This window comes from Nicotiana sylvestris, chromosome 8 (genome assembly GCF_000393655.2).
Source record: "Nicotiana sylvestris chromosome 8, ASM39365v2, whole genome shotgun sequence".
Lineage (NCBI taxonomy): Eukaryota > Viridiplantae > Streptophyta > Magnoliopsida > Solanales > Solanaceae > Nicotiana > Nicotiana sylvestris.
The window spans coordinates 211602419-211628256 of record NC_091064.1 but is presented as its reverse complement, the minus strand read 5'-3'; the positions used below and the strand labels follow the sequence as shown (position 1 = coordinate 211628256).

At 41.0% G+C, this 25838-nt stretch overlaps 2 protein-coding genes across 3 annotated transcripts; both read left to right on the top strand.

Moving 5' to 3' along the window:
• The first annotated feature begins 375 nt into the window (after nt 1-375).
• On the top strand, nt 376-9637 carry LOC104239592 (SPX domain-containing membrane protein At4g22990-like). Of its 2 annotated transcripts, none has more exons than XM_009794268.2 (11): nt 376-725; nt 1795-1853; nt 2396-2516; nt 3179-3490; nt 3791-3895; nt 4030-4484; nt 5061-5362; nt 6494-6669; nt 7502-7692; nt 8186-8319; nt 9218-9637. In XM_009794268.2, exons 2-11 carry the CDS (start codon nt 1801-1803, stop codon nt 9454-9456), a joined length of 2088 nt encoding a protein of 695 aa, XP_009792570.1. In that variant the 5' UTR covers nt 376-725; nt 1795-1800; the 3' UTR covers nt 9457-9637. The 2 variants fall into 2 exon arrangements, with proteins under 2 accessions (XP_009792570.1, XP_009792569.1); XM_009794267.2 differs by having other exon boundaries at nt 377-725; nt 6491-6669.
• A 3326-nt stretch (nt 9638-12963) lies between these two features.
• LOC138876309 (uncharacterized) lies at nt 12964-13383 on the top strand. Its single transcript, XM_070155223.1, has one exon. It carries the CDS (start codon nt 12964-12966, stop codon nt 13381-13383), a length of 420 nt encoding a protein of 139 aa, XP_070011324.1.
• Nucleotides 13384-25838: the final 12455 nt, after the last annotated feature.

Below are 25838 nucleotides of genomic sequence, written 5' to 3'. Positions count from 1 at the left end.
CTATTATAATTGTAATATTTTTTAAAGTGAGATACATGTCCAAACATAATTTTAATCAAATATATTTTTCTAATTTAACATAAAAACTACTTTTTTCAAATTTCATATTTTTTATATCCAATAACAACAACAATAATATTAAAAACTTACCCAATATCATTCTACAAGTGAAATATTGAAAAAAATAGTATTTATGCAGACCTTTACCTTGTGAAGAGTGATTATTTCCGAATTTTAATGTCCAAATTCGTACTAAATACCAATTTTCTAATTTTTCAAAAGCATTCAGCAAATTTCCTTAGGCAAAATAATAATAAAAAAAAAGAAAAAGAAAAAATGAGGAGGAGATCTCATGTGCTGAGTCATTTTACCAGCCATACACTCTCTTTCACCACCTCCTGCTTCAATCATCATCCCATCCCTTCCCTGTTTCATTTTTTTTCCGTATATAGTCGCGCGCACACACACAACAAATAGAATTCTGGTAGCTATATGGTCTGAAAAAAATCGAAAAAGGAATCTGAAAGATAAAGAGTATTTCGAATATTGGAATATTCTTTCTGTTGTGTAGAGATCCGAATTTTGTGTAAATCTCTTCGGATTCCGAATAAGCTAAGCTCTTTACGAAATCTCGTCGAGATTTAACATAAAGCTAGAGCTTTTTTATGTGTTTGTTGGTGCTCATCTAAGAGCTTTGCTGCAAATTGCACACTCCTCTTCTTCAGGTAATGCGCAAAAATCCTTTCAAAACTCAAACAAATTAAATAAATAATTAAATCAAAACAAAAACATGTTAATTACGGTATATGTATGTTTATGCATGTGTTAGAGTGAGTTGATTTGGGATTCTGTCAGCCTAATGCAATTTCACTTTCAAGCTGTGTTTGTTGCTGAATTTTGGATTTTTTTTTTGTCAAATTTTGCATGCCCTGTTATTATTTTATTTTTTTTGAATTTGACGAGAGCGGCTTAAATATTGAAATATCTGTCAATTCGGACGTTGTGTACTACTATTCATTTTTGTTGCGTGAGCTTCTGTTTTTTTTTTTTTTTTTTGTGTGTGTGTGTGAATATTCAGTGTTATTGCGTGTGATCTTTGTTTCGTCTCGACTTTTGTGCCTATTTTTAAATGTTTTTCTAATTATTGGCAAAGTAGTTGTTGTGCTGACGAGTGGTTAAGATGTGTAACTGTGTAGTGTGTAGGAATGTGTGTTTTTATGCGATGTTGGAATTGGACATGGTCATTATCATGCTATTCAAATTTGGTATTTGCTAAAAAAATTCAAGCTCTTTACTGGTCTGAAATGGTATGGCCAGTCACTTAATATAATTACGGGATATTCTGAAGAGGATATGTTTTTTTAATTATTAATTAAAACTAAAAGAGAAGATGTGCAACTTATCTTCGACCACTATGGACAATGAGTGGCCTCAAACTTGAATAATAAATTTCTTTTCCTCTGAATTTGTCTTTGTTTCTCAAGTTTTTATGAGCATGTTATGAGATATCAACCCACAGTCGGTACCTCCATGCTATTAAACTATGGTTTAGTGATGCACATCTATTGTGCATAAAAGAATATTTCATTCTCCAAAACTATAGCAAAACTAGGCAGCACTTCTCGGTTATCAGCGTTCAGTAAGTATTGTGATAGATTGAAATAGGATTGGTGTAATTTCCGTCAACCAAACAGTTCTAGCTCTGTAGTATATGAAAAACAGTTTTTCATTGTCTGGAGTTCTGCTTATTTTTTTTAATGTTTCTCTAATGTCCTTTTCATTTTGGTTGTACAGTGAAACATGGTTGCTTTTGGGAAGAAGTTGAAGGACAGACAGATCCAAGAATGGCAAGGGTATGCAGAATATTCCGTTATAGTCCTAGTTGTTGTATACTTTCTGTCATTTAAACTTGCTGGAAACTAGACCATGCATTATCTTTCACTGGTTTATGTTTGACTACGGAGAATAATTTCCATGGAAGCATGTTAAATGCTTTTCAACCTTGCTACATTTGAGAGTATCATTTTTACTTTTCCAGTGCTTATACACAGTTTCAATGAGTGACATCTAGAGAAACTGTAATATCTGCTGTATAACAGTTGAGCACAAGCTCTGTTAAGAGGAAAGAAATAACAGTTAAATTGCAGAACAACAACTAGTACGCTTGTGTAAGGGTTAAGTAAACACATTGTTTTGTGATAATAAAATAGACAAGGCAAACTTATGTGGAGATGTAAAGAAAATAGTTAAGCAAAGAGACATATTAGATCCTACCTGTTAAAGGAATGGAAACAAGGAAACTAGCTTTTATTTGAATCCGCAGACATATTTTGATTGTGTTGTCAGAATTGATTGTTTTTTGTATACTTGAAGAGCTTTATTTTGGACTTTCCAGATATTACATCAACTACAAATTAATGAAGAAAAAGGTTAAGCAGTATGGTAACCAAATCAAAGCTGGAGCACTAGATCGTCGACATGTTCTTAAGGATTTCTCACGGATGCTGGACAATCAGGTAAGAATATGACGATTGTGCACTAGCATCCTTTACGTGCATATCAGCTAAATCATGTTAGAGTTGGTTTGTTGATCTTTACTGTCAGATATTTTCCTAACAGTTTTTATTGTTAAGAGTAAGTTATGAGGCTCGCCAGTACATTCCTTGTTATTCTTTTAAAAAGTGTGATGATCTTTCTTGAAGTGATATCTATTCCTACTTCAATTTGAAACCGGTAAGTAATAGCTGCAAGTATGTTATAACGAAAAAACAGGCAGCCCTTCTCCAAAATACTGACTATTTTCCAAGTTTCTTAGAAAGGTATTATTCAGTCTCTCAAAAATTAGCATGTTATAGAACCCTCATTTGTTTTTAATCTCCTCTTCCTAGGAGGCAGTGATGATTCTATCCATGCCTTCTTCTTCCATGTTTATTTCTTTCTTCTGTGTATTGCGTCATCTCTCTCTCTCTCTCTCTGTATTCCAAACAGGGATTTGGATAGGTCAACTGTCAAAGGTGGTCTTCAGGAATTAGCCTAATTTTGTCTATGTGCTAATACCTTATTCATGTATTGATTGGTTAAAAGGATGTCCCTTATAGGGAAGAAACATTCTGTCACACTCATCTATACTTAAGTAGAAAAAAAAGTGAAAGCCTGTGTAATTTTCTTCATCTTGCAGATTGAAAGAATTGTTCTGTTTTTGTTGGAACAACAAGGAGTGCTGGCAAGCAGGATAACTGAACTTAATAAGCTGCAAGATTCTCTTCAAGAGCAGCCTGATATATCCAAAATAACTGAGCTACGAGAAGCTTATAGAGATGTGGGACGTGATCTTCTGAAGCTTCTCTTTTTCGTTGAAATAAATGCCATTGGGCTGCGGAAGATACTCAAGAAGTTTGACAAACGTTTTGGGTATAAATTCACTGATTATTATGTCAAAACCCGGGCTAATCATCCTTATTCCCAACTTCAGCAAGTTTTCAAGCATGTGGTAATATGCTAAACTCAAATAGCTACTGCATTCTTTTCATCTTCTTCTACTAGTAATAACAAGACTGTTCCTTCTATAGCATCAACTACTTCTTTGACTACTATACTACTATTGGTTTACTGTCTAGTTGGCATTTTTAATGAGAAGTACGAAAAAAAAAAGAGTTAGACACAAAAAAATATCGAACCTTCTGATTTGTGATGAGAAAAGTGAATTTCCTTCAGAAATTTGATAGACTTGTCCAAGAGAAAAATCTCACTGGTGAAGGTGGCCTTCGCTGATCATGAATGGTGATTGCAGGGACTAGGGGCAGTTGTTGGTGCAATATCTCGTAATCTTGCAGACCTTCAGGACCGTCAAGGAAGCTACTTGTCAATTTATGACCAGCCTTCTCTTCCACTCCAGGTTTTTCTCTACATCCTATAATCTTTTTGTCTTGTGCTGATTTCATAATCCTTTGTGCATCACAGTTTCTTGATATCAAATAATTTCGAGACTTCCTCTACTGTATTCTTATATGGCATTAAATTGTTTTGCAGGATTCTGTTGTTGACTCAATGAAAGCAGCTGTTGATAGATTAAGCCATTCAACAAACTTCCTTAACTTTTTGGCCCAACATGCACTTATCATGCAAGAAGAGTTCCCTACTCCCGTTGAGGAACAAGTTGATGATCAGAGATACCATTTTATGTCACTTCTCTTGAACTTGGCAAATACCTTCCTTTATATGGTCAATACATATATTATTGTTCCAACAGCAGATAATTATTCTATGAGCCTTGGTGCTGCTGCAACAGTTTGTGGGATTGTGATTGGAGCCATGGCTGTTGCGCAGATCTTTTCCTCTGTGTATTTTAGTGCTTGGTCAAACAGATCTTATTTCAGACCTCTGGTATTTAGCAGTATAGCTCTCTTTGTGGGGAATGTCATGTATGCATTGGCTTATGATCTCAATTCGATACCAGTTCTCCTTATTGGCCGATTATGTTGTGGGTAGGTCTCTTTCTCTCTCTCTCTCTCTCTCTCTCTTCCCAAATGTGTGCATCTGTGCATGTGTTGCACGCACATGGATATCTATGATGAGTATTTTAGATATTTCTTTGCTATATTTTAGGGGTGATGGTAGGGTGTGTAGAGAAGAATTTAATACCTTTTAGACAGATAATCTTCAGTGATATCAAAGATGAGGATTTTGCTGAATTGATTTTGGAGTGTGATATGAGGACTTTAAACAAATTTGCATGTTTAATAATTTAACAGCATAGAATTATATATTGCAAGCTAGGCTAATCAGTTGATTCTTGTGTGTCGTTGGAAATAAAACATTACTTCGGGGACCAGGTAAACAACCACCTTCAGTCTGGAATATCGAGATCACGTGAGTAAAGAAGTCAAATGAATGATATTAGTTGAAGTCAGTAAACCATTTGCTTGCTCATCTTCATACCACATTCATTTCATTCCTACTTCTGTTTTGTTGAGGTTCATTCTGATGTTGAAACGGTAACTTGCACCTGAATATTAAGTTGACAGGAAGGTGCTTTCCCCTTTTGTGTCTTTGATTTGCAGTTTGGGTTCTGCCAGAGCAGTGAACCGACGTTACATCAGTGATTGCGTGCCCCTTAGAATCCGGATGCAGGCGTCAGCAGGATTTGTCAGTGCTAGCGCTCTTGGAATGGCATGTGGTCCTGCACTTGCTGGGTTACTCCAAACTAATTTTAAGATTTACAAGTTGACCTTCAATCAAGATACTTTGCCTGGTTGGCTCATGGCTTTTGCATGGTTAATCTATTTGATATGGCTGTGGATCTCATTTAGAGAACCTGCTAATGAGACAGAAGTGAACAATGGTCCTCAAGAATCTAATAGTGGTACGTTGAACTTTTTGTTGCATGGTATGGGTATATAGCATTAATTAGCACATGTCCACTCTCCTTTTCCCTCCATGCTCTATGCTTCAACTGGACAGGTATCAGTTAAACTCCAAACATGGTGCAAAACGTTTACAGCAATGCCATTATTGAAATAGCTTCCTTGTAGGTTATGGTGAGATGAAGTGTACAAATATATAATGCTCTTGGGATGGGTTAATGTCGTCCAGGTTGAATGAATATCTATCTGAAAATCCTGTTGCATTGATAATCACTTGTCGAGGTGCTAAATTCATTGTCTTTTTATTGTGTCATTAGCTTGTGGACAGCCAATAAGACCACTTTTTGAGCCCAACTTTTCTATTTGTGTAGACCTCACATTGTTATTTAGCCACGTACATCAAAGTTTTTTAACTGTTGTAGCTTGATAAACCACAAATCGGATGAGAGTAGATTGTGTCTTTTACGCAATGCTGAGTGAGGGAAATGCAGAGTATAAATTAGTCCACTTGAGAATTAGAAAAAAGATTGAAAAACTATTTCTTTTGATACCGTATTATGTTCAGAATGATTAACGAATGGATAATAGTAGAAGTTCTATTACATAAGTAGACATTGTCTTTAACATTTACAAATACCATATTTACTGCAAGAACATCCAAAAATAATACAATAAGATTGAATCAGAGACATAGGGGTACGACGTAGTTATATGTACTTCTCCAACTTCTGTTTTGAAGTCCCAAAATGGGAAATGAGAAATTCCGCACTCAACTCTTTAATGGAACCTTGCGCAAATGCTCTTTAGTGTATATTAAGGTGCACTAACTTATACTTTTATGTGTAATAGTTTAACACTGAATGGAAATTAAGAAGCTCATTTGACTTACTAAATTTCTATCATCGAAAAGAATGCTGAACTAGAAATTGGGAGTACGTGAATGAAGTTGGTGTAACAAGAAACATCATATTATGATTTTAAAACTTATAGATGTGTTTTATTCTTTGTGCAAGTGCATCACATTATTTTAAACCACCCAGAAGAAAAAGTTCTATGTCATACAAAATGGAAGAGGTGGAGTGTTTATCTAAATACAGTCTGATGCTGATCCTTTTCTTTTATACCAGTAGAAAATGATGCCCTTGAGAAGGGCGTTACGCAACCGTTGCTCTTAAAAGCGGAAGAGAATCAACAAGATGATGAGAATGACCAAGAATATGATGGGAGTGAAGAAGCTCCTGAGGAGTCTCGTAAGCCGGCGAACTCTATAGCAGAAGCATACAGATTACTTACTCCTTCTGTGAAGGTAAGTTGTCAACTCTGACCTTGTTGTTTGTATTATCAACATGTGAGTAGAGTCTATTGAGAAATGGGTCAATGATATTACTCGCATCCATGCTTAATGGCTATTTGTTCCGTGGAAGTCCAGCCATGGTGTGTGTTTCCTACACCTTGTTTCCTTATGTTGCTTGGACTTCGAAATTCTTCCTCTCATTAACGAGATGGATAATGACGTCAAAGAAAAAGGACAGGGTGAGGAGGACATGAACTGTTGCTGATCATAATATTCCTATAATATTGGTGGAGGTTAATAATGGTGGTTTGCTTATTGAAAGTAATGGTGTAGTACATAAGTACCTTACTAGAAATCAACACACAACTAATGAGGATCAGTGTCTTGATACTCCAAGTAATTTCCATCAAAATCAGAGCTTTGCAAGTAGTTAAGCATCTGTTGGCATTGGTGACCTAATAAGCCAGAGGTCCTACTACTATTATCTCATTATGCATGTACATTTCCACTTCGTATTAACATACTGCTTAGAAGCAATTCCTTTAATGGGAATTCATGTTGTTGGAGGGATGTGTACAGTATAAATCAAAGCACATAAATTTGTGCTCTTTTGGTGCTGCTGGGGTCAGGTACAGATGTGGAAGTGCAGATAACTTTATGTCTAATTGGGCATTGCCTTCTCACAGTACTCAAGAGAAAAAGAAACAAAGCAAAGGAGAGGAAAAATGAAAGATGGATCACTCTCTGTATGCATATGAAAAAAAGAAGCATAATATAACTTGATTATGCTTTAAGAAAGATTTATATTTAAATGGCCAGTGACACGACTCTTTCATCTTTCCAGGTTCAATTACTAATCTACTTTATGCTGAAATATGCAATGGAGATTTTACTTTCAGAATCCAGTGTCGTTACGTCATATTACTTTGGCTGGTCAACGGGAACCGTGGCAATTTTTCTTGCATGTCTTGGCCTCACGGTACTTCCGATAAATGTTGTTGTTGGGAGCTACATAAGTAACATGTTCGAAGACAGGTATCTTCTTTTGCACAAGAACATGCTTTGGATGCTTACTTTTTGGACAGGGAGCTAAATTTTCTAAAGTTTTCCTGTATATGAAGTTTTGTTGCTCATATTGATGGATATTACAATGAGTAATAGAATAACTTTCCTTCACTTGCATAAGGAGGCTGTGAGTCTGTAGTATTTACTATTATCAGAGGGATTCGTAAGTGCATTAGTTTCTCTTTTGGCCTTCATGTTTACTAGTGCATTGAATTCCTTGTGCTCTGTATGCTCATGCACAGATAGCTATTTGTTGTGGCTCTGCTTCTAAACTTCATGTCTTCTGCTAATCAATCCATGTATAATGCTGTGCTACTAAAACTTCGATTCAGTTCTTGAAAATTGATGCATCTAATTACCAAAAAGCAGAATAATCAATTCAAGATCAAGCATGTGATAATTCGCTACTATCGTGTTGAACCTTTGCTATCAGAATTTGATGATAGATTTCTTCTGTTTTCAGGCAAATTTTGTTGGCATCTGAAATCATGGTTTTTCTTGGTATACTTGGGAGCTTTCAAGTTGTAATCTCATATTCTGTTCCACAATATGTTATTTCCGGGCTCATAATGTTTGTAGCTGCTGAAGTATTAGAAGGTAAGACCTCTCTGTCCCATTCTTTTTTCCCCTTTAAGAAACTTACTTCTCATCTGAACCTATCAATATGATAAAGCAATAGGTTAGTAGCTCTGCTCAAGCGAAGAAAAATTCAGGCAAAAGGAAATACTGTAGGTTCCAAATAGCCAGCTTTGCATGGTACCGATTTAGCATTATATGACAGCTGCGGTGAGGGGCACCATGCCCATATCTAACGCATATATCTGTGGTCGAAGATGTTTTAGACCATAGATGGATGGTATGTTGCATCCGGGGTGGCTAATGGTAGAGTGGCCTCTTAATATTCTAGGTTCTCTCAATATTTGTATCAGTAGCTTTCCTTTTCCCTTCTATGTGAACTAATTCAAAGATGATGTTTTTAAACTCACTTGACATGCTTATCTACATGTCACAAACTAAAGTCCATGATTTCAGAAACTAGGTTTACCGCAGCATATCTTGGATAAATGGATCCGTTACTGAGTGACGTATGGCTGTTTATATTTGCTTACTCCTAAAAAGAATGTACTCCTAGAAAATTGTTTTTTGAGGTCTCTTTTTGGCCGTGGGGGCTCTTTTAAAGTAGGTTAAGACCACATTTCTTATAATAGAAAGAGGACTATCAAGTGGAAGTGACAGACACACAGGGAGTAATTGATGGAAAAAAAGGTGCTGGTCACCTTTCATGATGTGATCCTGTGGTGATAAGCCTAATCCTGCTGAATATAGCTTTCTTAACCAGTCTCGAATTGGTTAAGCCGAAGTCTTTAGCATAATAAACTTGGACAGATACTAATCTTGTGGATGATAACTGTGTTCTTTATTTATTTTGTTTTTTTGGTTGCTTCTTTTACTGCTTGCATTCTAAATCACTCTATGACTTCGCTGATGAATATAGGTGTGAATTTATCACTCCTCTCTCGAGTCATGTCATCCAGGCTTTCTCGTGGAACCTACAATGGGGGTCTCTTGTCAACAGAAGCTGGCACAATTGCTCGGGTGATTGCAGATGCAACCATAACTCTTGCTGGGTATTTGGGACAGAGTAGGCTCTTGAATGTTACTCTTCTTCCTTCCCTTTTGATTTGTGTAGCTTCCATTGTTGCAACCTGTTACACCTACAATTCTCTTTACTGAGCAGTCTTCTGTATTTTGAAAACATTCTCGACTGCAGAAGCATCATTGCCCTCAATTCTTTTCAGGCCTCCTCCCTTTCTGGTTTAATAATTGATTTTGTTTTCTTTAGGTACTTTTGTTTTGCCCCATGTGTAATATTGCTGTAAATTTTCGGTTAGTAATTAGTTCATTGATTTCTTTATCTTAATTGGGTTCTTATTGTTTAATGTCTGCTGTTTGTCCTGTATGGAAATTGCGTGCTTAGAAACTGCTACTCTGCCCTATAGGTATTTGCTGTTTGGTTGTTCTAATAATGTTGTCAGCGTAATTGTGATTAGGTTACAATTAGTCACTGGTGTTTCAACCACCGATTATTTTGTACAAATCAGCCATATCATGGTACAAATCAGTCACTGGTGTTTCAACCACCGATTATTTTGTCGTGCAACCATTCCTTCCAATATAGTTATAAACTTATGTATACTTATTAGTGTAGTTTTATTGGTTGTAATCGGTCACTTAACTATTAGTGTACGTAGTTTTACTGGTTGTAACTGGTCAGTGGTCACCTACTATTTTTTGTGGGTTCTAATCCATGCCCGTCATAGGAAATGAGTCGTTTTTAATATTGTCGGTACATAAAAGTTAAACTTTTCTAATGTTTGCACTGACGTTTATGAATTCACGAACTGTCGTACCGTATGTGAAATTACTGAGCGAGTTGAAGAAGTTCGACTTCAGTTTGGTTATTACTACCAAAGGAGCACTGGGGTAGGCTTGGAATTTGGATAATAATATAATATATTAAGTTTCGTCATTCCTTTTAGAGCAAGTAGGATAAAGTTTCACCGCCATTAATATTGCTCATGATCAGAACTTGCAATTACGTACCACCTCCGCCTGGCTCACCCACTTAATTTCAACAGTCAATCTGCCAACTAATTGTCATTAGCTGCTCACTGACTCTTGTGTCATTAATTTTGTCCACAAATTTTAAATTGTCTCACACAAACTGACAATATTAGCTAGGAAAAGCATAACCAAAGTATGACGATCTTGGCCTTGGAAAAGGGTACATTGTACTACTTTCGACTTCCTACTTTCTTAGAAGTAGGAGTAGAAACTATCGCGGGGGTCTCATTTGTTTAAATGCATCTTAAATTGCTACTTGAACTCGTCATATTATGAGTTGTCTAATATTTATCCAATAATATTTATATTTCGTGCGTCGATAATTAGTTTGTTTCAGGATCTTAGTTTAGAAGTCAAATAGTGGATTAGCTATTTGGTCCTTGTTCCAGCCCTTCATTTTTCTGTGGTCAATTTTGGTCATACTTGTCTGATTCTATGGCTCTACACCTTATTGGTTGGCAGTTGAGTTGTACTAGCTAGTGACAAAGGAAATTAGACTACCAGGAATTTTGATGACTTATTTAGATTGTCCTTTTTCAAATTGGGACCCCTGAAAAGAATAGGAGATGGAAGAAGCTAAGTAAAGAACTACTCACTGCCAACAAATTATTGCATTAAATATAATGAAAAGCGGTTGGTTGAAACACAAAAATAAGAACAATACTTGGTAAATGCAGTGACCTCAAACTCAAGAGTTTAACGTTGTTGGGGGAGGAGTCCACTGGAAAAATAGTGGTAAGTTTTATTCCTCTCATTAACTCCAGCTACTCAAACAGTTGTTACAATATCTCATTAAAACCTACCCCTTACCTGCCTCTGCCTCTGCCCCTGCCCCCCCCCCCCCCGAGAGAGAGGAGAAGGGGAAGAAATTAAAAAAATTCCTTTGAAAAGCTTAGTATTTTACTTATTTTCTAGTCTATAAATTTCAAGGCATCTTGTACAATATACCTATTAGATTGCTGGCATGTACCACTTTTTGACAAGGAAAGGTGAATTTACACCATACATATGGCAGTGAAGTGTATGGTTTAGTGGTCAATAAAGTGGTTGAAAATCATAAAATCTCAGATTCAAATTTTAGCGGAGGCAAAAATATTTGGTGATTTCGTCTCATATGTCCAAGCCTTGAAGGGCGGAGTTAGTTAATACATGTGCTGGAAGGAGATAACATGTATTCTGTAAAATTAGTCGAGTTATCTATAAGCAGCCCAACACCACGGTTATAAAAAAAATATTACACCTATTATATGTACCAAATTAGTATTGTCATTTTTGCATAAACTTTTATCGTTTAACAGCGTTGATTCACATATGATTAACACATGTTATTAAATAAAAAATTTAAGGAAGTTTCAAATTTAAAGTACAACATTTTATATTTTTTTACAAGGATGCATGATCAAGGGAAATAAAAAATTGAGTGTTGTCCAGAAAATATTAATTCTTAAACATAACTTTTTTAATTGCTCTATATTGAACCCCTACGTTAAGATTAATTAACTAAAATTAGTGCATGTCCCTACGAGCGTACGTGCTTATTGTCACGGGCGACTTTCCAGCCATGCCCCATTACCCCTTGGGCGCGCCCCGTGGCGTCCTAGCAAGTCTCCCAATGCCTAGCGCCACGAACGGCCCTGTGGTCTTGGTCGCGCCAAGTGACAAGCGCGTATGTGCCTCTATCGCCCCACCGATATCCCTCGCCAGCACACAGCCGCAGGCAGATGCCAATAGCGCCGCGCGCGCCGACCGTGATGCCAAATATGTTGCTGCCGACAACAGACCTCTTTCTGCCTTGTAGAAAACTAAATCTTTTTCATTGTAAATATAGAGTAGTTTTATTTCATGTACTTCCATTATGTTTCTCTAGCTTAGTCAAGTCTAGTCTTGTAGCTTTGGTTTATTTTTTTAAGCATTATTAGGGGGATCAAGCATTCAAAACTTTCTAGCAAGCAAACAATTCTCTGTACTGGTGCCTCTCCCCCTCGACACCGCATTGCCTTTCTGTAATAGCTTTCATTAATGCAATCAAGCTTTCTTTCATTCTCAATTCTCATTTATGTTCTCTCAATTGCTCTTGACATTGGTTTTCTCGTACGGTACTGACAATCTCGTCTAGCGTATGGAGGGGACCTTAGTTGGCGGACAATAACTGCACTGACATCAGTTGTTTATCCTTACGTCGCCCTTCCAAGGAACCTCAAGAAGGTGCCGCATAACAGTTGGTATCAGAGCCTAGGCTCGACATCGGACGAGGGAACGCATTGCTATTACCACCAATTCTAACCATGGTGAATCATGGGGACCTCATCGCGGCCCTTGAATAGACGGTTGACAGATTACGGCCCATCGTGGATACGGTGCCTGAACTAAGAACCAACCTAGGGCAAAGGTTGGACGACCTGGACCGCAGGGTGCTCCAGGCCGAAGTTGACATAGAAAATATCAGTCACGACTCCGAGAGAGACCGACAAACGGCAGCCACAGAGGCAGCCGGAATTTTTGGCAAATTCGAGGGATTCCAACAGGAGCGTGCCGAGGATTTAGCTTACAGGGCATAAGAGGTAGACAGGGTGACTGCCATGCAACAAACTATTGACAAGTGGACAGACCAGCTCAATGTTGTCAATGCTGCTTTACAGGGCCTGCTTTGAGGAGGTGGAAACCAAATCGGGGGTGCTGCGCTCTGCTCCGGCGACACAAAAACTAAAAATTCCTAAGCCAAAGCCATACAGTGGAGCTAGGAATGCCAAGGAAGTGGAGAACTTCATCTTTGACGCTGAACAGTATTTCGATACTGGTGGGGGCCCAGAAGAAGCTAAGAAGGTAGCAACTGTTGCCATGTATCTTCAAGGCGATGCTAAACTCTGGTGGCAGGTGAAGTACGAAGCCATCAGGGCCGGTAAAGATGCTCTTGAGACATGGACAGAACTGAAGGCATTCATACGTCTACAGTTTTTCCCCAAAAATGTTGAATACAATGCAAGGAGAAAACTACGAGAGCTCCGCAAGACCAAATCAGTGCGGGACTACGTGTGAAAATTCTCCGCGCTCATGCTAAACATACGCGACATGGGGGACAAGGACAAGCTCTTCACCTTTCTGGAAGGGTTGAAACCTTATGCCCGTGTGAAGCTACAAAGACAAAGGGTAGATACCCTACCCAAGGCGATCCAAGAAGATGAATGCCTTGGGGACTATCAAATGGAAGCTCGTAAGGATAGGCTCCAGCCACCTGCCCGAGCGGGATTCAAATGGGGCCAGTCTAGCAATGGTGGCCCTAGCAAAAGTGGGGGAGATCGAAGCTCAACCAAATCTAAGGCTCCCTCCTCAGGCAGCAACAATGATGCATCAAACAACAATGACCACATTGGAACAATGAGTGCCCACATGCACAGATGAATGCCCATCAGGCTTTTGATGATGGGACTGATGATGACTCAGACGATGTGGACCAGACTAAACTAGTAGGCGGCTTCAATGCAATCGTTGGCTCCATTTATGAAGCATTAGCGGAAACCAGTGCTAGTATCCGTAAGAAGAAGGACCCCTACCCAAGCACCAAGAAAGGGAAAAAGAAGGCGGATGAGAGGAATCCTCCTAAACAAGAGAGGACCTTAATGTTCGTCGAGATAAAGGTAAATGGCAAGCCCATTCGGGCGATGATAGACATGGGTGCTACCCATAACTACTTAGCCTCGCCTCAGGTGGAGCGCCTTGGTTTAGTTGTAGAAAAGGGCAGAGGTAGTGTCAAGGCTATCAACTCACCTCCTCAGCCAGTGTGTGGGATATCCAAAGCGGTACCAGTGAAGCTTGGCCCTTATGAAGGAAAATTCAACCTGCGCATGGTGATCATAGATGATTTCGAGTTGATAGTGGGATTGGAATTCATGAGGAAAACCAACACCATGCCTGTACCGTATGCTGCCATGTTACTGATGATGGGAGCAAACGGGACCAAGCCCTGCATTATCCCGTGCATGCCAATGAAGATGGACGTTGAGAACATCTCGACCTTGCAGTTGAAGAAGAGGGTTAAAAGACATGAACCTACATTCCTGGCAACCCTCTGCATTGAAGATATAGAACGCTCCTCGGGTCCAATTCCTGAACCCGTGAAGGAGCTACTAATGGAGTTTGAAGATGTCATGCCACAAGACATGCCAAAGCGGCTCCCGCCTAGGCGCACTGTGGACCATGAAATTGAGTTGGTGTCGGGCGCGAAGCCACCTGCCCGGGCGCCTTACACAATGTCACAACCCGAACTCACCGAGCTTCGGAGACAATTGACGGAAATGCTAGATATAGAGATCATTGTACCCTCCAAGTACCCATATGGGTCCCCTGTTCTATTCCAAAAGAAACATGATGGAAGCATGCGATTTTGTGTGGATTATAGGGCTCTAAACAAAATCACCATGAAGAACAAGTACCCTATTCCTCTAATGGCAGACTTGTTCGATAGACTGGGTGGTGCGATAGTGTTTACCAAGATAGACCTCAAGATAGGTTACTGGCAAGTTCGGATTGTAGAAGGTGATGAGCACAAGACGACCTGTGTGATAAGATATAGGTCGTATGACTTCCTGGTCATGTCGTTCGACTTGACTAATGCCCCAGCTACATTTTGCACTCTGATGAACCAAGTCTTCCGAGAGTACACTGACGAATTCGTGGTGGTCTACTTGGATGACATTGTGGTATATAGCCAAACATTGGAAGAACACCTAGTGCACTTGTGGAAGGTCCTAGCTCGATTGCGGGAGCATGAGCTATATGCGAAGCTATCCAAGTACTCCTTTGCTCAGAAGCAAATTGACTTCCTCATACATGTCATCGAGCAAGGACGGATCAAGATGGACCAATTGAATATTCAGGAAATCAAAGATTGGCCACCGCCTAAGGATGTCCAAGCCTTGAGGGTGTTTCTTGGACTATGCAACTTCTACCGGCGATTTGTGAAAAACTACTCCCTCATTGTAGTGCCCTTGACAGAACTCCTCAAGAAGGTCACACCTTGGGATTGGGGACTGAGGCGAGCGGAGGCCTTCAACACATTAAAAACGGCTATGTCTAGTAGCCCCGTCTTGTCCCTCCCTGATTTGGCCAAGCCATTCGAGGTACAAACGGATGCATCTGGCTATGCCCTCGGCGGTGTCTTGCTACAAGAAGGGCATCCTGTAGTGTACGAGAGTCGAAAACTGAAGGATGCAGAGCGGCTCTATACCGCCCATGAGAAAGAATTATTGGTTTTCGCCACTGTTTGCGCCTTTGGAGGCACTATCTGCTAGGGACCCCATTCGTGGTCAAGACAGACAACACAACTGTTAGCCATTTCATGACCCAGCCGAAGCTCAATGGTCGACAAGCTAGGTAGCAGGAACTTCTAGCTGAATTCCACTTCAACCTAGAGTACCGAAGTGGGAAGACCAATCATGTTGTTGATGCACTCAGTCGGAGAGATGATCTAGCATCTGTGTGCCTACTCGCCACCCTAAGGGGGAGCGAAGTAACCACCTCCATCAAGGACCAGATACATGATCTACTCATCAAGGATCATGCTGCACAGTATTTGGTTGATTTAGTAGGACAGGTCAAGACTCGCCAATTCTATATGGAATATGGTTTTCTGAAAGTGAAAGGGAACCAACTATATGTTCCTAAAGGAGGAGATCTGCGAAGGACTCTTTTGGCAGAATGTCATGATACTCTGTGGGCCGGCCATCCCGGTGAGGAACGCACCATGGCGTTGCTTCGCCGTGCATATTATTGGCCTCAAATGACCGATGACATCACTCAGTATGTGAAGACTTGTCTAGTATGCCAGAAGGATAAGTCGGACCGCTTGACACAAGCAGGACTCTTGGAACCACTAGCTGTCCCAAAGAGACCTTGGGAAAGCGTTTCCCTGGATTTCATCACCGGATTGCCCAAGGTCGGAGATCTCACAATTATCTTGGTTGTGGTAGATCGGTTTTCCAAGTATGCTACCTTTATTGTCGCCCCACAATATATATCAGCAGAAGATACAACTCGACCTCTTCTTCTCTCATGTCATCAAATATTAGGGCCTGCCCAAAGACATTGTTAATGATCGCGACTCACGCTTCACTAGCAACTTTTGAACCCAACTCTTTAAGTGCCTTGGGTCAAAGTTGAGTCACAGCTCAAGTTTTCATCAGCAATCTGATGGCCAGACGAGCGGTTCAATGGTATGTTGGAGGAATATCTCCGCCACTTTGTAACCGGATCGCAGAAGAATTGGGTGAAGCTTCTGGATGTTGCTCAAGTGTGTTTCAATTCACAAAAGAGCTCTAGTACAAACAAAAGCACTTTTGAAATTGTTACCGGACATCAACCGCTACTTCCACACATTGTGAATGCATCAAACGTGTCTAAATCTCCTCGATTGGCTAGCTTCTCAAAAGAGTGGAAGCGAAATTTGGAGATAGTGCAGAGCTATCTTGTCAAAGCTCAAAAGCGGATGGAGAGGCATGCTGATCAAAATCGTCGCTTTGTTAAATACCAAGTAGGAGACAAAGTGATGGTCAAAATTCCAAAGCGGTACTTATTTGCGGGGGTCCATGAACCTCGCCTATTGCAAAAATACATTGGACCCTTGTCCATTGAAAGGCACATTGGGAAAGTTGCATACGGAGTGGATACCCCAGCTTGGTGGAAAATTCATCTTGTCTACTATGTCAGCCTCTTGAAACCTTTTCGGGAAAATACGGAGGATCCTTCACGGAGCCAGCTCACAATACCCAGTATTCGAGGTCCCAATTCAACCGGAAAAATGCGTGTTGAAGCTATCCTTGATGATAGAGTGATTCATGCCTCAAGGAAAGATCACCAAAAGCTTTTGGTGAAATGGCAGGGCTATGATGTAGAGGAGAATACTTGGGAAAGGGGAACAAACCTCAAAGTCTACAAGAGCCTAATTGAAGATTATATTGCAAGTAAGGCGTCGAGGACGTCGCCAACTCAGGTGGGGGAGAATGTCATGGGCGGCTTTCCGGCCATGCCCCATGACCCCTTGGGCGCGCCCCGTGGCATCCTAGCAAGCCTCCCAATGCCTAGCGCCACGGACGGCCCTGTGGTCTTGGCCGCGCCAAGTGACAAGCGCGCATGTGCCTCTGTCGCCCCACCGATATCCCTTGTCAGCGCCTAGCAGCAGGCAGATGCCAACAGCGCCGCGCGCGCCGACCGTGATGCCAAAGATGCTGCTGCTGACAACGGACCTCTTTCTGCCTTGTAGAAAACTAAGTCCTTTTCATTGTAAATATAGAGTAGTTTTATTTCATGTACTTCCATTATGTTTCTCTAGCTTAGTCAAGTCTAGTCTTGTAGCTTTGGTTTATTTTTTTAAGCATTATTAGGGGAGATCAAGCATTCAAAACTTTCTAACAAGCAAACAATTCTCTCTGTACTGGTGTCTGTCCCCCTCGACACCGCGTTGCCTTTCTGTAATAGCTTTCATTAATGCAATCAAGCTTTCTTTCATTCTCAATTCTTATTTCTGTTCTCTCAATTGCTCTTGACATTGGTTTTTCCGTACGACACTGACAATCTCATCTAGCGTACGGAAGGGACCTCAGTTGGCGGACAGTAACTGCACTGACATCAGTTGCTTAGCCTTACATCGTCCTTCCAAGAAATCTCAGGAAGGCGCCGCGTAACAATATATATGCAATTGGAACTGTCACTTCTATATAATACCTTTACTCAAAACAAAGATAAATCATGTTAAATTGCAGTATTGCACAACAGCTCCAGCTGCTAGCTATTCAATCTCGAAAATCAAATTAATTATCATTAAACGTATATAGTTTTTGGAATTCCAGACGATATCGATCAGTACAAAAAAGAAAACGCAATTCCTTTGTCTCCAAGCAAATAAATATGCTTATATAATGTTTGAAAAGTTTGTAGAAATCTAACTTCAGTCGAACACAAATGCATGCACGTATATTTATACGAAAATAATCATTGACTTTATACGTAGAGTTAAAAGGCAAAAAGAAAAGGATATATAGGCAGGGGCGGCCCGACCAATTTTGTGGCATAAAACCACACTTTACGAGGGGCCTTAACTTTTTAATTAATTAATTAATTAATTTAAAATCTATTTTTTTTTTGCTTTTCTTAGATACAAAGTTATAAATAATTTTCTTACACAATCAATAACTCCTAATAAGTATTTCTCAATTGACAATATAACTAATCCATTTAACCTTTATTGTGACATTGTTGTTCTTAGGTTAGATTTTATCAATTTTAATTTTGAAAACTTCTTTCCGCTGAAGAAACGGTAATGTGAGTTATTAACATTATTCCATAAGAAATTTAGGCATTTGGAAAAAATTAAACCTTTTTATTTGATTAAGTGTATCAATTAAATTGTTATCTTCTAATTGTACTATTTTCCTTAATACTTTTAATTCAGAAAATAAATCTAAACCATCAATATCGAATTGATTATTATGCTTAAGGAACATCCAAAATTAAGACAATGTTTTTTGATCACGCCCAACTATGTCTTATAAAAAGGACAATGCGGACGTTGCAAATATAACCTGAGTATTCTGCCCAGGGTCGAATCCACAGAGAATTAACCTATCAATCACAATCTTTAGAACTACTAAACTCTTGAGAACCAACTTCCCCAAACGTTTGAATCACCGTTGATGGTTTCTTTACTAACTAAGATTGCAAGTGAATAACAAGCTGTAAACTAAAATGCTAAGGTTGTAAACAATAATGAGAAAATGCTAAGGTAATGACTTCCCCTAATGATGGAATCCCTTCTGTTTATGCTTCATACAAATTTATCAACACACCTCTATCAATCATGAACACTCATCTTACCGCAAATCTCTCCCGAGTAATCACAGTAATATACTCAATGCACTCTCCCGAGATACACTAGCTAGCTTTAATTAACACAGTTCACTTCAGATTGCACTCAAGGCTTCGTTATCCCTAATCCCGCCTTTAAACCCGCAGTTATAGATCCCTCTTATACTTTGGGAGTAGTGTTGTTCAACAATAACCTAAATATGCACTCTCTCCCGAGTTATGCACACTAAATAGGATCCTGTCAATTAACTACAACAAGAACATAGTTGAACAAATAAAGATTGAAACTAGCAATTTGTATTCACATAAACAAGAAGTTCATCCCCCAATAGGTTCCATCAAAACCTTAGACAAAGGATTTAGCTACTCATAACTATGGGTAAACAAACTAAAACAATATTCATTATAAAACTTGCAAGAAAAATAAAGAGAAGAAGAAATCAAGATGTTTTGGGTGATCTCTCACACTTGTTCTTCTTGCCAAAAATACTCTCCAAAACAATACATGCCTCTCTTGGGCGAAGTCTAGTGTTTAAAATAGGGTTTTGGGCTAAAAATCCCGCGTTTTGCACTTTAGTCCCTGAACTTTCTCGCGCCTGCCGCGGTTCTGCCGTAGTCGCGGTGGAACCGCGGCCAAACAGCTCCTCTGAATCTCCTTCTGTCCGCGAGCAGTCTTCACCGCGGTTCTGCCGCGGTCACGGTGGAACCGCGGCAGAATTATTTCTCTGATTCTTCCGCCTGTTTTTGTGTGGTTCACTTGGGATATTTCATGGATGGCCTCTCTTTCTTCAATTTTTGACTCGAAAAGTACTCCCTAGCCTTCCTTAGTCATATATAACCTGCAAGTCATGAAAAGCACTAATAAGAGCATTTTGTTATCACTTTTATTATCAAAACTATGCAAGAAGGCGGTTATTTAAGGCCTTAATATAGTTAAATTCACCTATTATCAACACCCCACACTTAAACCTTTGCTCGTCCTCGAGCAAGCTAAACCACACTTCTAAGCCTAACCGTTTGATGCATTACCCCAAGTATGTCACACCTGCCATTTTGACGGAACAACCTAAGCAATGTGCCGGTCATACCCTAGATGTAGACTCTACTGCCATGACACACTTGCGCTCACTCTAGTTACTCTAATAGAGGTGAAGACTTACTTTTCCTTCCCGAGTCACATTCCCTCACATCAAAAGTCTGAAAGAAATTCCACACGCATAAAATTCAAACACAAGGAACCGAAGATAGAAATAATTCACTCACTCTCAGCAAAGAACATTCACATGCCACACAGACACACCATAAGCTTGCCCATAGTGTAGTACTCTACTAATCGAGCTGTTTTAGTCAAAGATCAAGAGGTCTTTATTTGATTGTAATATTGTCTAAGGGCCGGGTAGGATACATTTGGATGTAGTGACTAACCTCCTTAAGCACTTTTAATACACACTTCCTTTTATCTCAATTTCCCTGCTCAGCCTAATCATTCCTCCACATTTTTGTTTCACAGGTGACCCCTACTTTTCTTTAGGTGCAACTGGCTTCTTTTTATTTTTTTTTATTTTTTTTATTTTTATATATCCAATTTGGACCCTCAAGAGACCCGTCGACAAGTGTCCGTCGTTGGGCCAAGTCAGACTCCTCATATAAGTACAGTCAATTGTATATAACAACATCAATTTCATGCTACAACACACACAACGTCTATGTACAGTACACATATCACTAAAGCAAGTCTCCCACCCCACACTTAAAGTCATGGCATGTCCCCATGTCATATCAAGAAGGTAAAGGGCAGAAGGGTAAGAAGACTTCCCTGAGACTCAATCAGAGTCGGAGACTGTGCTGGGGTCCACATGGCAAGCTCTCCCCAAAGCACGGAACCAGGACATGAACTGGCTCTCAGACCTGGCCTGCCGCTGAGACATGACATCCATACGCGTGTGTAGGCCCTCCACCGAGGTGCGAAGATCGGCGACCTCTTCCTCCATAGAACGCAACATAGGATGGGTGGACTGTGATCTGGATAAGCCAGCCCCAGCATGGGGGCGCCGAGAGGCTCCGACACTGTCATAGGATCTCCTGGATGGTGCCATGGGAATCGGGTCATCATCTTCATCATCGATCTCAATAGTGGTGCGTGCCCCCCTGCCCACTCTGATGCTTGAAGCTTTGAAGGCTGCTTTAGGGGGCAACTCTCCATCAGCAGGATTTGTGGGGACATTCTTCCGCAGGCACAATGTAGTCACCAGGGAGGGAAAGTAGAATCCTTTTGACCTTAGCGGGGACCGTATGATCATTTCGTCACCAATAACCCTTGCCGCATCAAAATCTTTCTTTGTGACGAAGCACCACGTCAAAAAGGCTCTTTGGAAGTTCACATCAGTCGCATTGCCTGAGGGCAAGAACTGGCTGCAAATGACAGTGAGGCAACACTTAGCCAAATGGGTGAACGAATTGGAGTTTAGGGTGATATGGTCACGTATCCAGATTGGTTGCCCCCCTGCGCAGAGTACATCAGTCATAGTATCCCAAGTGACACCTGGGGAGTCCTGGTAATAGTCGACGTTACCAGTAAACCGGGGCAGCTGCAATACCTGTCGAATAGTTTCAACTGAGGCATCTACCCATGTGCCTCACACAGTCACCTCCCGGAGCATATGAGCTGGGTAGTTCGCGTAGAACTCCCGTACAAGCATCCTGTTCACCGTTTTAGGTTCGTCAAATAAGAACTCCATTTCCCTCCGCCGAATTTCCGCATACATCTCCTCCTTTTCTGCACGGAGGGCTGCCCTGTCAATCGGTATTTCAGGGATGAAACTCTTTGAGGCCTTGGCATGAAAGTCGTCCTCTGCCACTTCGGATTCGAACCTAGAAGCATTATAAGTAGGCTGTTGAGACATGCCTGCCGATCTCTTTTGCTTCTTACGAGCCATATGACCTGCAAAGAATACAGAAGAACCATCAAATATATCCTACATGTGCTAGCCAGATGGTTACTCAGACTTCACCACCCGATGGCACCAAATAATATCTCCCATTTATTCCATTTAGACACTATGCCAAACCCTCAACTCGTGATGTGTTCAAAGTTACAATCTCCACAATGGCCCCATAAGCATACAACACCCCACACTTACTCCCTCAAGTGAGTCACGTTAAAAATAACACCACCATTCACCAAATACAATACCACCACAACCTAGGGTAGGCACAAAATGCCTCAAAATAGCACCACAAGCCCCAAATTTCCGGCCAAAAAGGTCCCACCACCAAGCTACACCGCAAAAATTATTTCTAGGCCTCCAAAGCATCTAAACAACCCCCACAATCTAAGTAGAAGAAAGACCCAAACATTTTATCACCAAATAAATCCACATGAAGCAAATACAACAATAAAAAAAAGCAAAAATTGAAAGGAAATCTACACTATTCCTACCTAGGGTTTAACTAAATAAGTTTAGACCAAATTTACACTAAGTTAGAAGATGAAATAGAGAGAGAGAGAAAGAGAAACTTACTTGTTTGGTTGAGGGAAAGTGGGTGGTGAAGGTGGTAAGGAGGGGAGGATGATAATGAAGTTTTGTGAAGATGAGAGGAGAAGAGAGAAGATAAAGAGAGGTTAGAGAGAAATTAGAGAGAAAGGAGTGGGTGGGGGGGTTGGTGGTTCTGGGCGCGTGGGGGAGGGTTTAGTGGTAGGTGGGGGGGGGGTATTTTAGGTAAAGGGGAAAAGAAAGAGAAAAAAAAATAAATATTAAAACAAACCTACCTGGACCCCGTCTGCATCTGCCGCGGTAGGACCGCGGTAGGCCAAGTTCAGATGGCCCTCTTGACCGCGGTTTTACCGCGGTCGCGGTGCAACCGCGATGGCCTGGGTTCAGAGAAGGGTCAGGACCGCAGTGGAACCGCGGTCTGAGCCCATCTCTGATTCTGACGCCCTTTTTTTTAAGAAGAGTCACACTTACAACAATTTCATGGGTTGCCTCACATGCAGCGCCTGATTTAACGTCGCGGTACGACCCAGATGAGTGCAGTTAAGGCTCGCTCGACCTCCGTGGTTCAGTCAACTGCAGTTCAGACCCTTCCTTGGGCTCGCTCATACCCACATACAACTTCAATCTCTGACCATTGACTCTAAATGTACGAGAGTCATTCTCAGTGGCAACGTCAACCGCTCCTGACTGGAAAACTTCAACTACCCGAAATGGTCCAGACCATCGTGACTTCAACTTACCCGGGAACAACCTCAGTCTTGAGTTGTATAGCAATACCATGTCCCCAGGTTTGAAATTTCGCTCAACAATGTTCTGATCGTGTAGCCTCTTCATTTTCTCTTTGTACAGCCTTGTGCTCTCAAAAGCAAGATACCTAAACTCCTCGAGCTCATGCAATTCTGTGACTCTTGACGTGCCCGCAGCTTCCATGTCTAAGTTTAGTTGTTTCAGTGCCCACCACGCTTTATGCTCGAGTTCTACAGGTAGGTGACAGGCCTTCCCAAACACTAAATTGTATGGTGACATACCAATTGGTGTTTTGAAAGCTGTTCTGTAGGCCCAGAGTGCATCATCTAGCTTCCTTGCCCAATCAGTTCTTGTGGCGTTCACAGTTTTCGTTAACACACTCTTGATTTCCCTGTTGGATACCTCAACCTGTCCACTAGTCTGTGGGTGGTATGGAGTAGCCACCTTGTGGCGCACATCGTATTTTATAAGCAACGTCTCGAAGGCTGTATTGCAGAAATAAGTGCCTCTGTCGCTGATAATCGCACGTGGTGTCCCAAAGCGGGTGAATATGTTCTTATTTAGAAACCCCACCACCACTTTTGCATCATTAGTGGGCAACGCTACAGCTTCCACCCACTTGGACACATAGTCTACAGCAACAAGGATGTACTTATTGCCATAGGAGCTGACGAAGGGACCCATGAAATCAATCCCCCAGACGTCGAACACTTCTATCTCCTGAATTGGGTTCATGGGCATCTCGTGGCGCCGGGAAATGTTCCCGGTGCGTTGACATTCATTACAACCCTTCACCCATGAGTGAGCATCTTTAAACACAGTCGACCAGAAAAATCCGGCTTCTAGCACCTTTGCTGCTGTCCTGATCCCTCCAAAGTGTCCACCATAAGTCGATGCATGACAAGCCTGCAAAATAGAAGATTGTTCTATCTCGGAGACACATCTCTGGATCATGTTATCTAGGCATATTCGAAAGAGATAGGGCTCATCCCAATAGTACAAGCGGCTTTCACGAAAAAATCGTTTCCTCTGGACCGATAAAAGGTCGTGAGGAACTATACCACTGGCCAGGTAATTAGCCAAGTCTGCATACCATAGCGCTTCCTGATGAGTGGTGGTGAGCAGTTGCTCGTCCGGAAAAGTTTCCAGAATTTCCTCAACTTCAGTTGCATTTTCAGCTCCCTCAAGTCGTAATAGGTGATCAGCGACTTGATTCTCAGTGCCCTTGCGGTCACGTATTTCAAGATCAAACTCTTGCAGCAGCAACACCCAACGAATCAGGCGTGGCTTAGAGTCTTTCTTTTTTATTAAATACCTGAGGGCAACATGGTCAGTGTAGACGATTACCTTTGATCCTATCAGGTAGGATCGGAACTTGTCGAATGCGAACACCACAGCTAACATCTCCTTTTCAGTCACCGTATAGTTCAACTGGGCTCCACTCAGGGTTCTGCTGGCATAGTAGATTGGGTGCATCAATTTGTCCTTCCGCTGGCCTAGCACTGCCCCCACTGCATAGTCACTAGCGTCACACATTAGTTCGAATGGTTGCTCCCAGTTGGGGGCAACAATGATGGGTGTTGTGACCAGCCTCTGCTTCAACTCCTCAAACTCTACCTTGCAATCATCAGAAAATACAAACGGGTGATCTTTCTCTAATAACTTACAGAGAGGTTTGGTGATTTTGGAGAAGTCTTTTATGAACCGCCGGTAGAAACCGACATGTCCAAGAAAACTTCTGATTGCTTTGACGAAGTTGGTGGAGGCAGCTTTGCTATTACATCAACCTTTGCTCGATCTACTTCTATTCCCTTGCTTGACACCCGGTGCCCCAAGACTATGCCTTCTTGTACCATGAAATGGCACTTCTCCCAGTTCAACACCAGATTAGTCTCGATGCACCGTTTCAGCACACGCGTCAGATTCACCAGGCACTCCTCAAATGAACTTCCCACCACTGAAAAGTCATCCATGAACACCTCCATTATATCATCAACCATGTCAGTGAATATGGCCATCATGCACCGTTGGAATGTGGCGGGTGCATTGCATAGGCCAAAGGGCATCCTCCTAAAGGCATAAATGCCATAAGGGCATGTGAAAGAGGTCTTCTCTCGGTCCTCAGGTGCAATGGAAATCTGATTGTACCCTGAGTACCCATCCAAAAAACAAAAGTGTGACCTCCCTGCCAATCTATCCAGCATCTGATCGATGAAGGGAAGTGAGAAGCGGTCTTTCCGGGTGGCTAGATTCAACTTTCGATAATCCATGCAAATTCTCCAGCCTGTGACGGTTCTCGTTAAGATTAGTTCATTGTTGTCATTCTTCACAACCGTCATGCCACCCTTCTTAGGCACACATTGAACTGGGCTAACCCAGCTGCTGTCAGAGATT

What these genes read in the sequence shown, in the direction of transcription:
- LOC138876309 (XM_070155223.1), top strand. Translation starts at nt 12,964, where the DNA reads ATGTTGTCAATGCTGCTTTACAGGGCCTGCTTTGAGGAGGTGGAAACC.
- LOC104239592 (XM_009794267.2), top strand. Translation starts at nt 1,801, where the DNA reads ATGGTTGCTTTTGGGAAGAAGTTGAAGGACAGACAGATCCAAGAATGG. An exon ending in TCCTCAAGAATCTAATAGTG is followed by an intron (nt 5,363 to 6,490) that starts GTACGTTGAACT and finishes CTTTTATACCAG; the next exon opens with TAGAAAATGATGCCCTTGAG. An exon ending in AGCTGCTGAAGTATTAGAAG is followed by an intron (nt 8,320 to 9,217) that starts GTAAGACCTCTC and finishes TGATGAATATAG; the next exon opens with GTGTGAATTTATCACTCCTC.